The sequence below is a fragment of the Artemia sp. Qi Xiang Cuo genome, chromosome 5 (assembly GCF_049724085.1).
Source record: "Artemia sp. Qi Xiang Cuo chromosome 5, ASM4972408v1, whole genome shotgun sequence".
Lineage (NCBI taxonomy): Eukaryota > Metazoa > Arthropoda > Branchiopoda > Anostraca > Artemiidae > Artemia > Artemia sp. Qi Xiang Cuo.
In genome coordinates, this window is record NC_142798.1 from 32,994,771 (window position 1) to 33,006,995 (window position 12,225).

The 12,225-nt window shown below is 36.4% G+C and overlaps 1 protein-coding gene across 1 annotated transcript in view; it reads left to right on the forward strand.

Annotated features, from left to right (window-relative positions):
• LOC148952048 (ras-GEF domain-containing family member 1B-like) overlaps positions 1–12,225 on the forward strand; it is a 421,272-nt gene that overhangs the window by 127,670 nt on the left and 281,377 nt on the right. Inside the window, exon 4 of the mRNA XM_089089511.1 lies at positions 3,617–3,710. Within this exon, the coding sequence (XP_088945637.1) occupies positions 3,617–3,710 (94 nt within the window). The remainder of the gene's footprint in view (positions 1–3,616; positions 3,711–12,225) is intronic.

Consider the following 12,225-nt stretch of genomic DNA (forward strand, 5'->3'; position numbering starts at 1 on the left):
TCCGTAGTGATACAAATAGGCTAAGCTTACCAAAACCTTAACTTTGGAAATACTCACTTCCAAAGAGAAAAGGTCCGTCTCCTCTTTATCCATGTTGCAGTGGCATCAATTCACAAAAATTTGTGGGTGAGGGGGCAAAATATCTCCTTTGATTTCAAGGGTGAGCGGCGAATTTGACATTTTTTTCAGTTTTGTCAATGAAAATACTAAATTTAAGTTTTTTTTCAAAATTTAAAAGGAGTAAAAAAAAAAAAAAACTAGGAGGCGGTTTGTTATTGGATGACAGGAAGTGTTATTGGAAGTCTGCTGGACAATATCCATAAAAAGATTAAAAAAACATTAGCATATACTCTTATATGAGGATAGGATATAGGTCTTCTTAACAAGGAAATAAGTCTAAAATCTCCCCCTCCCCCCCAAAAAAACGGTATCTGGAAGTTTCAATTCGACCTCCGTAGTGAAACAAATAGGCTAAGCTCACCAAAACCTTAACTTTGGAAATACTCATTTACAAAGAGAAAAGGTCCGCCTCCTCTTTATCCATCTGGCGGTGGCATCCATTCACAAAAATTTATGTGTGAGGGGGCTAGATATCTGCTTTGATTTCAAGGGTGAGTGGCAAATTTGTCATTTTTTTTGGTTTTGCCAATGAAAATACTAAATTTGAGTTTTTTTTTAAATTTAAAAGGAGTAAAAAAAACCTAGGGGGCGGTTTGTTATTGGATGAACACCCCTTATCAGCCATTTTTTGTGCAAAAAAAGAAAGAAATTATACAAAATCGGATAAAATCCACAAATCTGTATAGAAAAACACCTCCCTCCGAAAGAAAAAAAATTATAAGAACCACACTGTTAAATTAACAGCAAAAAGATGACTGAAGAATAATTATGGCTGTACAATCAATTATAAGAAATCCACTTTGGTGTTTAGTTTGTTGAAGCCACTCGGATGAGCGAATCTCTTGCCAAGCTCTAAAGTAACAGAGAATTAACTGCAACAATTTGACTGTTATTGACAATTCTACTACTGGATCAAAAGCACTACCCTGAATTTAGCTACGATGTATGAGAGTGGGGGGGCAGGGAAAGATTGAGTATCAACTTAGCCAAAGCAAGCCATATCCATTATAATTATACTTTTAGTGGTAAAAAGTGCCGGACTGGAGGAGGAAGGGGGAATGGCGACTTCACTAGCAAACAAGGTCGTCAAGTCGCGTTGCAAAACAGCATATGTAATTTTAAAGTTGATGGAGTGAAAAAAAAAACAAGTATCTCATCTAGAGGAAGTTATGATTTAATAAATTCGTGTGTGTGATTTCGCGCTAACTCATTGTGCTTATCACACCAATTAAAACCATTAAATTCAGTAAACTATTCGAAGTTCAGGCGTACACAGGCAATTTTCGATAATAAAGAAAACGTTTCAATTTGGCAAGAAAATCTACCAATTATGGGATCCTTTTAATTGACGATATCAATGTAAAATTTCCTTTTTCATCGGTAATTGATTTTGATAACATCGATTGATAAGAGATTTTCGAAATCCCATAATCAGATTCAGACGAATGCGTGGTCTGTTATTTCAAGAATTCTTCTTTTTTTCTGAGGGAGGATCATCTCAAAAAGGATATTATCTGATTTTGCTGAATAGTCTTCATTTTTAGACTTTAGTTTCTAAGAATTTGCAATCAAATTAACTTTACGTAAGATCAGCGCTTTCACCAGAATAATTCAGTTACAATCCGCTCAAATCATTTATTTTTGCGCTAGGGAGCTCTGGGTACTTAATCCCCCCTTGGTATCAATCACGCTCATTCCCATAAGTTTAGAGCCTGTTCAATACAGCTTTAAGTCAGGGGAGGGAATTGGCACCTTTAAACTGCTTTTTTTCTTGTTGAAAATATCTCGCACGTATAGTTAAAGGATGCACAATCCTTGAAATTGTATTTCTATCATTATTAAGAAGGTTAGAATAAAGTCGAATAAGGTGGAATTCCAGAACCTTCTTTTTGGTAAAACAGATCCTATAAAAAAATTATGAAAGTCTAACACTGGGAATTTTTTCTTATTGCCAAAAAATTTAGGGGTCCAGCATTGTTTATGTTTTTTAAGATGAAACTGCTGACACAGCTTATATTGTATTGAAGTTTCTCTTAATATACGATGATGAGGAACTAAAAAACATTCCCTCAAATGTAATCTTTCCGGATTAGACCCATGGCCGAGGTTGTGTTTTCAGAAGGGTCTGAATTATTGCAGGGGGGGGGGGCTTTTAAATGTTAAAAAGCTCTGATGAAGAGCAAAAGCATGGTGTAGAGGAAAGCTATATACACCATGGTATAATAAGCTGCGTTCAAGTCAACGGCCGGCGCAGCCCAATCTTCTAAGTCACAAAAGGAGTGCGTAAAGGATGTGCAGTGGCCCTAGAGCTTTTCAATGCCATCATAGACCACGTTATGACAAAGGATACTTCACTTCTCAGTTTTAGGCTCAAGTTTAGAGATTGCGTTATCTCAGATGCTGATTTTGCTGACGACTTGGCAATCCAAGGGGACTCCACGGGTCAGTTGCTGGAAGCACTTCGAATCTTACGAGACAAGGCCGCAAATGTGGGACTGCAAATAAACTGGGATAAAACGAAAATTATGCACATAGACCCATCTTCTCCTGCTGTCAATTCTTCTGTTAGCCTAGACAGAAAAACTAACATTGAAGTTGTCCAAAGGTTCACCTAACATCAGACGGAGCAAAGCGCAAACGCTCACACTGGACCAAAGCTGATGGAACAGGCAGACTTCACTCTCTACGCTGAGCAGCGTCCGGCAGGAGACTTAAGTCAAGTAGATCAAGTCTGAAGAAACTGCAATACATACAATAGATATATATTATTCCACAATTTTCATGTTTGGAGAAGTGTGTGTGACATTCCTTTAACATGGGACACTCCAACGACATATACTTGAAATTTAGCTCGACATGATAACCAAACAAAAATATAAACGACTTATTTTAATGCTCCTTCATCATTAACTTCTGGAAAATATAATTTTAGGAGATTTTGAGCACTAGCACCAATTCACAAAAATGATAGGGGGAGCCAATCGTATTTCTCAAAATCTAGAGGGGGATTCTGATTTATTCGATTTTTTCAGGTGAAAATACCCTAAAAAAGCGATATTTTTCAAAATCTAGTGGGGAATATCCCCCATCCCCAATTGTTGTCTCTGATTTTGAGCTGTTACGGGAGTTTTATTTGCTGTTTCTCCTCCCATAAGGTTAGTAAGTATTTTGACTAGTTTCCTAGTAACCAATAATCTTTGAGCTCGAACTCAAAAGTTTTAGCTCTTTGGTTAATTCTGAAGATAGAGAAAAGTGACAGAGATATTGAGTAGTTAATTGAAGTAATTAAAAAATTTATTGAAGTAACTCTTTGACCTATTCTCTTATAGCTGATACGCATTCTAGTATTTATGGATAGAGGGAAGCTAAAAGCTATGGTTTGTTTATACACATTTTATTTTGAGTTTTAATCTTAATTTAATTTATTTCAAGTATTTACTTTAATTTAGTTCACTTTTGTTATTTTTTTTACCAAGCCTTTTCTTCTTCTTTGCAGTCGTATTGAGCAACAATGTAAACAGCTAGAGCAAGAATATCGTCAGGCTTGTCTGGGTGCGTTGAGAAATGCTAAAGCAAGAGGATGCGGAAAGGTAAAATATTTCTTTTTTAGGAGAACTAAAAATTTTCAGACTTCTGAAAATTTCCAAATAAACATGGAACTGTATAGAATCACAGGAACTTTTGGCAAAATAGTAAAAGTATGATATTTGAAGGGGGGTACATGTCTAAATACTCCCTTCTGTCCACGTGCTTAATTTGGACCTACCCTTAAAAAATCCTGGTTACGGTCCTGATGTGAAAAGATTTCTAAGCAATCAAACTTTGAAGTAGCTTAGCATTCAAATTCGACAAAATACGCTTTTCAAGTATACCTTTACCTTTTTTACCTTACTTTGAAAAAATCGCGTTTAACCAAAATGATAATTTAAATGAAGAAAGGCAGTTGAGTATTAATTTGGAACATACAATACATGTTTAAAAGTTTAAGCTATTCAATTGTTCGATTTTTGCGGATTAAAAGTAAACGGTTGGCAACGGTGACTAACTGAATTCCAGAAGGCATGCACATTCTCAAAGCATGAGGAATTAGAGGTGACTGCAACATAAAACTGGCGAATAGTTATTAAAGACAAAATATTCGTCAGAGGTCTTGACACTGTAGAAAAAATAGCCCAAACTTGCCGTTTAATTTTTTCGACCACGAAGTCCTACATTATTTTAGAAATGGATGTTTAAGTGCGTATATGATTTTCAATCCTTCAACAACAGAGATAATAATTATTTTCTTTATTGTAAAACATTGTCTATTGTCCTTTTCTTTTTGAATTTAGTTTCATTTCAAAACCGAGTAAGATCTTGAAAACTTGCAAAAGTTTGTTTTCGACGCTCCATTCTGAGGTCACGGCATCTAGGACCACAAGAAAAGTAGGACGGCCCCGAATGGAAAAGGGTAGTAGACCGTATCCAGGGCGATTATGAGTTTTAACCCCCCCCCCCCGCAATATTTTTCCGACTCGTGAAAACGTGACAAAAATGAATAGAAACCAAATTTCGATGCATTTTAATTTTTTGGAATTTAATAATTATTTAACAATTATTCGCCAGTTTTAAGTTGCAGCCACCTCTAATTCCTCAAACTTTGAGAATGTGCATGCCTTCTGGAATTCAGTTAGTCACCATTGCCAACGGTTTACTTTTAATCCGCAAAAATCCCCCCCCCCCCCCCAAAAAAAAAAAAACCTGGACACATCTCTGGGTGGTAGTGAAGGATTTAAAGGAAATTCTAACTTCTTGGGAGGGAGTAAAGTGGGAAGCTTTGGAAAGATTGAGGCGGAAGAAGAGCATGCGCCGCTGTGTTGGCCGTAGGCTGCTTGGTGCTACAGTGAGTTTTTTAGTGGTAGTAGTAGGAGTAGTAGTAGTGACGTCTACTTAAACGAAACGCTATTACAAAAATATCCCTATTCTATTCTTATTTTACTCAGAATGACATTTAGGGGAAGAATAGGGGTCCATGATTTTCTTCTTAGGTTTGGAAATTCGTAAACTAGATAAATTTTGACTTACTTGACTTATATCGTATCCGGCCTCTGTGGCTGTATTGGGGCTTCTTCTCTTCTCCCTAGTCGTTGAACATGGCGACGATATTTGGTTCTGTCTGGCGCTGGACGCAGAAATTGTGGAAGGTTCTGGCAGTTCAAATTGTCGTACCATCTCTTGTGAGGTCAGCCTCGAGGGCGTGTGCCGTGTACCCGTCCTTCAAATGTGATTTTTGGGAGTTGATTTGATGCCATTCGTCGGATATGACCAGGCCAGTGGAGTTACTGACTCTAATTCGGTCCATGATAGTGCATGAGAAGTGGAGGAGTTACGGAGATCTTCATTTGATACTCGGTCAATTTAGGTGATCCCTGCTATATAACGGAGGCATTTTGTTTCGAATATGGAGATTCGAAGATTATCATCAGCTTTGATCGACCAATTTTCACTTGCATATATAGCAATGGGGATTATGTGAGAGTTAGACTCGGACCTTCAGTCATTTTAATAGTGATTTACTTTTCCATATTGACAATAGGTTCTTAAAGCTGCTGGTTGCAAGGCCAAGTCTACACCTGATCGATTTCGAACAATCGTTGAAATAGATAGGCTAACAAAAAGAGGAAATTTCCTTAAAAAAAGTAGGTAAAAATAGGTTTTTTTTGTGGTCTTAGCTCACTCCCCCAACAATTAAAATGATTAAAGCAAGTCCCCTACGATTACTGATTAGTAACTGAATAATAAATTTAATTAATTGCTAAAGTAATAATTAGATAATTAATGAACCGATTAATAGATTCGACATAAGAAGGTCAAACAATGATCGATCTCGGCCCGGTAAAAATGAGAAATTTGGGTCAAAGTTTTAAATTCCATTTTGTCGATTAATGAATTAACAAATTAATAAACACATTCAACACTGATTAGTAATCAAAACATTACCAACAGCTTGCAAATAATAATTACTAAAAAAATTATTCTATATGAGATTAAGGAACTATGGCCCCTCTGCAGTTTGAAAGTCCAATTTAGTCAACCGACGGGAAAACTAAACGCCATGGTTAAGATTTTAATTTTACACTTTGATGAGATGATAATGTGCACGTGTGTCAGAGCTATGTTTTACGTCCAGGTTGAACAAAAGAAATTGTTTTGTGGGGAAGGGACACCTAGGTAGTCTTCTGCACAATTTTCTTTCTTTTTCATAAAATTTGCCTTTGTTTGTCCTAGTATCCCATACTCACTTTACCCCCAAAAATTACCCTCTCTCAGAACAAATTCTGGAGACTAAACTTGTCAGTAATTAAAAAGGATTGCCTATATTCAAAACATTAGAATAACACCATTTGCAGATTTACTGGTCAAGATTTTTCCTAAAACCTGAACGGAGCTAATACATTTCCATGCAAATCGAACTAAGTTGCACGATAAGTGCATCCTCTTGATCACAGGAATTCACGATCGCTCTGATTCGATTGATTTGTCTTTTAAATGCGACAGCAGAATGGAAATTGTATTGGAGACAATATGCACCACCATGGGTGGCACCGATGCATAAGTATCCGAAACAGTTGGAGCAAATCTATACATGACAAGTACACCGAAGGGGGAATGGCTTGAGACTCAGGCATCCTTGTAAACTCTGGCATTGTTACTTATTTCCATATAATTTTCCTTATACTAAATATTAATAACTTTTTTTTTGAATTTTTTCTTGCCCCCTCCCTTGTACTTTGAATGAAACTAATTGTTGAAGTATATACAAGAAACATTCAGCTACTCCCCCCCCCCCAGAAAAAAAAAATATTGTGTATGTACCTCATGGCTAGTAGGAACCAGGACAGATTCATAGGGTCAAAATTGATAGGCTAATGTAAAAGAATGGGGAAAAAAATATGCGAGGGTGATAAGATAATGACAAAAGGTTGATACAGTAAAATCGAAGTTTTTTGTACTTAATCAATCCATCATTACCATAAGAAAAACCTAAATAAAATAGACTACAGCATAGTCCCCCACAAGGTTTCACAGTCTGGAAATGCCCAAACAAAAGTGGAAATGAAAAATAAAATACAACGCAACTTAATCGAAATAAAGCGATCCAAAATATAGAGAAGACTATTAAAAAAAAACACACCAAAAAAAAAAAAAAAAAAAAAAAAAAAAAACAAATCCAAAAAAACCAAAAAGGCTACAGAAAGTGGAGCATATCTAAGGGCCTTAGATGACCGTGGACTCTAGCACCAAAATAGGCTGATCTTTCATTTACACTTCACTGAAAACAAAATATACTTTAATTTTCCTCCAATTTTAACATTGAAAAAAAAACTACACCTTGCAGTATCTCTGTGTTTTATATATCATTGTATTTTAAGCAATCAACCTAGTTTTATTGCACTAATATGCAATAAACTTTAATATTTTCTTCGTTTTAAGAACATTGATTTGAGAATACAGACTAATGCTTCAAATATATAAACAGATAACCTCAAAAATGACCGGTTGATACTTTTTAAGGACCAAGGACAGTGAAACTGAAATCTGATTCTTTGAACTGGTTTAGTGGCTTTTTGGATAATTCTCAGGTATAAATAGACCTATGACGAGTAGTCCATGGGACAAAAAACATTTTTGTTCCGATCAGGGCCGTATCCAGGATTTTTTCGGGGGGGGGGGGGGGCTATAAGAAACGTTTAAAAACGCGTCAAAAGTTGTTTATATGCCTTTTTGATACGATTTTTTGAGTCGGACAAACATTTTTTTGCAGGGGGGTTAAACCCCTAATCCCTTCTCCTGGATACTACCTTGATTCTGATGTCCTTAGTACTTTGAAGTTTTATTCTGGTATTAATTTTGTATACTTTGGAAGGAAAAAGAATCAAAGGGAGAAGTATTAACTAAAGAAGCTCCTTTTATAAATAGGAAACCTCAATCGAAGTCAATGAAATATTCAAACTAAACAATTGCTATTTTCTTCGTGTAAACTTGAATGGTGTTGTGATTTTTGTTGTTGTCATTGATCTACTCATGAGCTCGATAGAGTCTCCGTCTTTGGAATTCTTTCCCAATCTCTAGTTTAGATATACCAGACAATTATACAAGAACTAACAAGGAAAACCGTTAATATGTTCACATTTTTATCGGGAAGGGGGTGGGCAGCAATGGTGTCAAATTTCGAAAATTTGTGGGGAAATGTATTTTCAGAATCTCGGGTAGGGTTAATTTTTTCATTAGCAATACTATAAAAGGTAACTTCCGAAATAGAGGCGAAAGGGGGCAAAAAATTCTAGTGGGCACCCCCCCCCCCCCCCATTAAAATATGGGAGTAAACGTTCGAAGTTTTTTGTAGATTCAGAGTTCATCTATTCGATACAGACTGGTTTAGATAGAATTGTCAATTGGGATAATCGTTAATTATAAGGCCAAAGTCTAAACGCCCTCCGTCCGAAGCTTGGACAATTATATGCAACTTGCCTGTAAGAAGAAAAGCATTGTTGATGTCCTTATTGAACAAGAAAAACGAAAAACGCACTGTTCAAAATACACATTGTTTTCAGTAAAGTGTAAATGGAACTCTAGCTATTTGGAGGATATGAGGATTCGTGGCCCCTCTTTTATTTGGGTGATTCCTTCCAGATTTAATCTTGAATAGACTATTAAGTTTGATTTATTTTTGTTTTAGTTTCTTAGCTAGTTTCTGGACTGAGTCAGGACCCCATCATCAAAACTCCGCAGATATCCGTTAAACAGTTGGGATGCATAGAGTGAGATGTTCCAAAAACTTCGAACCCATGTAACTGCAGAACCAAGAGAGCTACTACTCTCCAGCCCGAATCAGTTTGTATTTGTCAAAAAAATCTGTTGAACGATACCCCAAATCATGGTAGCCCGGCGGCTAAATTTGTATATACGAAGTTCCACTACCCTAAGACGCATGTTCCATAAGCTTCGAGCCGATCGGATACGAAAAACGTACTTCGTGCGCCTAGCTCTTATAGAAAAACACGCTGTTCGTTGAAGTCCCCTTGGCCCAGGTTCCAAGCCCTGTAAGTTCCAAGCCAATTGGAAATAATGAACATGTCCCTTTTCAATCATTAAACACATTCAAAAATCTTGCAACGTCTATTGGTCTGGGTCGGGAAGCCTACGATTGGTTTCACAATCATTGAAAATACCCCAAGGCTCAAAACTCCTTTTGGTTTAACTGATCGAAAGTACTCCAAGCCTGATAGCTCCTTCATTGAGAGTTTGAGTTCACTTAATTCCCCTTTTTTGTGAGCATCCACCTATCTTCAAACATTTCTCTATTTTGGAAAGTGCTCCATTTCTTCTTTACTTTCTTGTTTCCTAGGGTCTTGTTTCCTTAAGTTTAGTTCTTAAGACCTCGTAATTAAGAAATTTTATATAATAAACTTGTCTCTCAAATTTATGTAAAAATCTCAAAATTTATCAACAAATTCTACGAGGTTTCTTTTTTACAGTAAAAAGTTTTAAAAACGACCCTTAAAAAAAAAAAAAAAAATTAGGATATCTGGAAAAATTGCAAAATGCAATTATTTCGTCCTTTTAGGAGAACCTTATATTGCAATCCTATGCGCATAAACTTCGCACAAATCACTTCAATTGAAAGGAAATCACAGTTTTCAATTACAGGAAACTAAAGTAAATTAGTGTTAGCATCACATTTTTCTCACCCTGTAAATAAGCGGCAACGTGTGCCACCGCAAGCTCATTTCTCCGGTGATGTGCCTTACAATTACCATTGCTAATTAAAGAAAAATACCGTATAGATTTACCACAAGATTGTGCCTGACAAAATAGCTGAATAAGTATTGCAATGTTATCTCGAGGTTAAATCATAGTTAACTTTTGAACATAGAAGGTTAAGACCATATTTTGGAAATTAATATGTAGAAGCTCGTAACTAAGACCCTAGACAGATATACGCTATAATTACAGAACTGCTTTTGGTTTTAAGAAGGTTAAAGTTTTGGGTTTCAAGTTCACTTATTCGAAGCTATAAAACAAGAAAGATTAGAGAGCTTTGTTACGCGTTAAAGTGGCTGACGACAACGATCATGGGAAACTGGCTCTAGTATTGAACAAAAGATCATCAAGGCCATCAAGTGTTTGGATTTTTTTTGTACTAATGTCGTGTGCGCCAAGATATTGTTACACATCCCTTTCTGAAAGTTTCGTTACATTTAACAACTACTTTCAAAGTCAATGACGAGTCCTGATCTGTCCTGATCTGTGATTTAACCCTAACCCTAAATTAATTATTTCAGATTGAATAGCTTTCTTATATTAAATTTTTAGAATAATTTAGATTAAATTTTTGATTTGACTAAATGCCCTAAAATACTGCATACTTGTCTTTTCAGGCACTTTAAAATGTAGAGTAAACAACCCTAATTCTGTAATCACTATCAGCTTAAAGTTCACTAATCCACTTAACCTGGCAAGACGTTACCAACCTAATCTAGACCTACTTTGTGCGGATTGGATTTAGAGTTAAAACAATTCTTGATACCGAAAGAATTCTGTGTAGTTACTTATAAAGGGATTTTGGTAAATTTGAAGTTTTTTCTGTTACTTAGCTAGGTGGAATGTCAACACACCGCTCGATGCATCTTTTTATGCTCTTCTCAAATACACTACTTACTACCTTCACAAAATTTAATCTTGAGCACGTAGCATTTTACCTCGCCTTGAAGCTAGTAGCAGCGTTTTGTATCCTGGCAGTTGATGAAGTTTTATCTTCGTTTTCCAACCAGTAATTGACTCGAATAAGTGAGACTAGGGCAGGGTTGCCACCGTTCGTGATTTATCACCAAATTTGGTGATTTTCCTTCCGTTTGGTGATATGGTGATTTTTGGTGATTTTACCTTAATTTTGGTGATTTTATTATTAAATTTGGTGATTTTACTATGTTTACGTAACATTTTTTCAAAACAATGAGGCAAATTCTCATAAAAATGCTATTAAATAGACTCAATTGTCAGAGGATGGAGAATTTACTGCATATCAAAATAGCCGCTCAGGGGAGATGACCAAAAGCCATGCCACATTTATTAGTACAGAAGGAAATGTAATAGACGGCAATCGCAAGTTTGGTTAATGCTAATGAAATAAAACAAAGTAGGATGAAAATTTAATAGTTTAGAAACAAATTTGGGCTATATATTTGCACATTAGGGAGGGGCGTGGGGGTAAAGCATTGCATATAGTTAAATACTTAACCTAACCTAGGTACCTTTTTCTCCCCCTAAACCCCAAAATACAACAGTTTAAATATCGTAAACGCATTGAAAACCACGCTAAACATTCCATTACTGTATAGCGGTGTCCTAAATTAACCCGTCAAAATTGTGTTTTTCGTGACTGGTTTCCTTGTAAGTACCCATATCATAGGCAGCGCGCTAGCGCTGCCTAAGTAAAGAACGATGTGCGCACAATGTGTTTTTTTTTTTCTCCATACCCTGAACTTCGTATCGAAGGTGTTGTCATAGAAACTTCGAAAAGAGCTCATTCGATTGCAAATTGGAGTGGCTGGTGACCTTTTTAATAGTCGAAAGTGATTGGAGGGCAACGACCCCCCCCCCCCCCCCACGCCCATCATTCCCCCACACACATCCGATAAAAAATTTGAGATAGTTATTTTGTTCAGTGTAGTAGATTTCCAGATATAAAATATATTATTGAGGAGGACACTCCTCCAAAACCCTCAGGGTACGGGTTTTAAGTTATGCCCTGGGGGCATACAAGGTTTTTATAGAAGGCGTTGTCGTCGAAACTTCAAAACAGGCTCAATCGATTGGGAATTCAAAGGGCTAGTACCCTTTTTAATAGTCAAACGTGATTGGAGGGCAACTAGCCCCCCTCGCCTATTATTATCCCAAACACATTCAATCAAAACTTTTGAGATAATCAATTTTTTCAGCGTAGTTGATTTCAGGTAGACATTGTTTTTGAGGAGGACAATCCCCCACCACCCTCAGGGCAAGGGTTGTAAGTTATGCCCTGGGGGTATATAAGATTTTGATTGGAGGCGTTGTCGTAGAAAC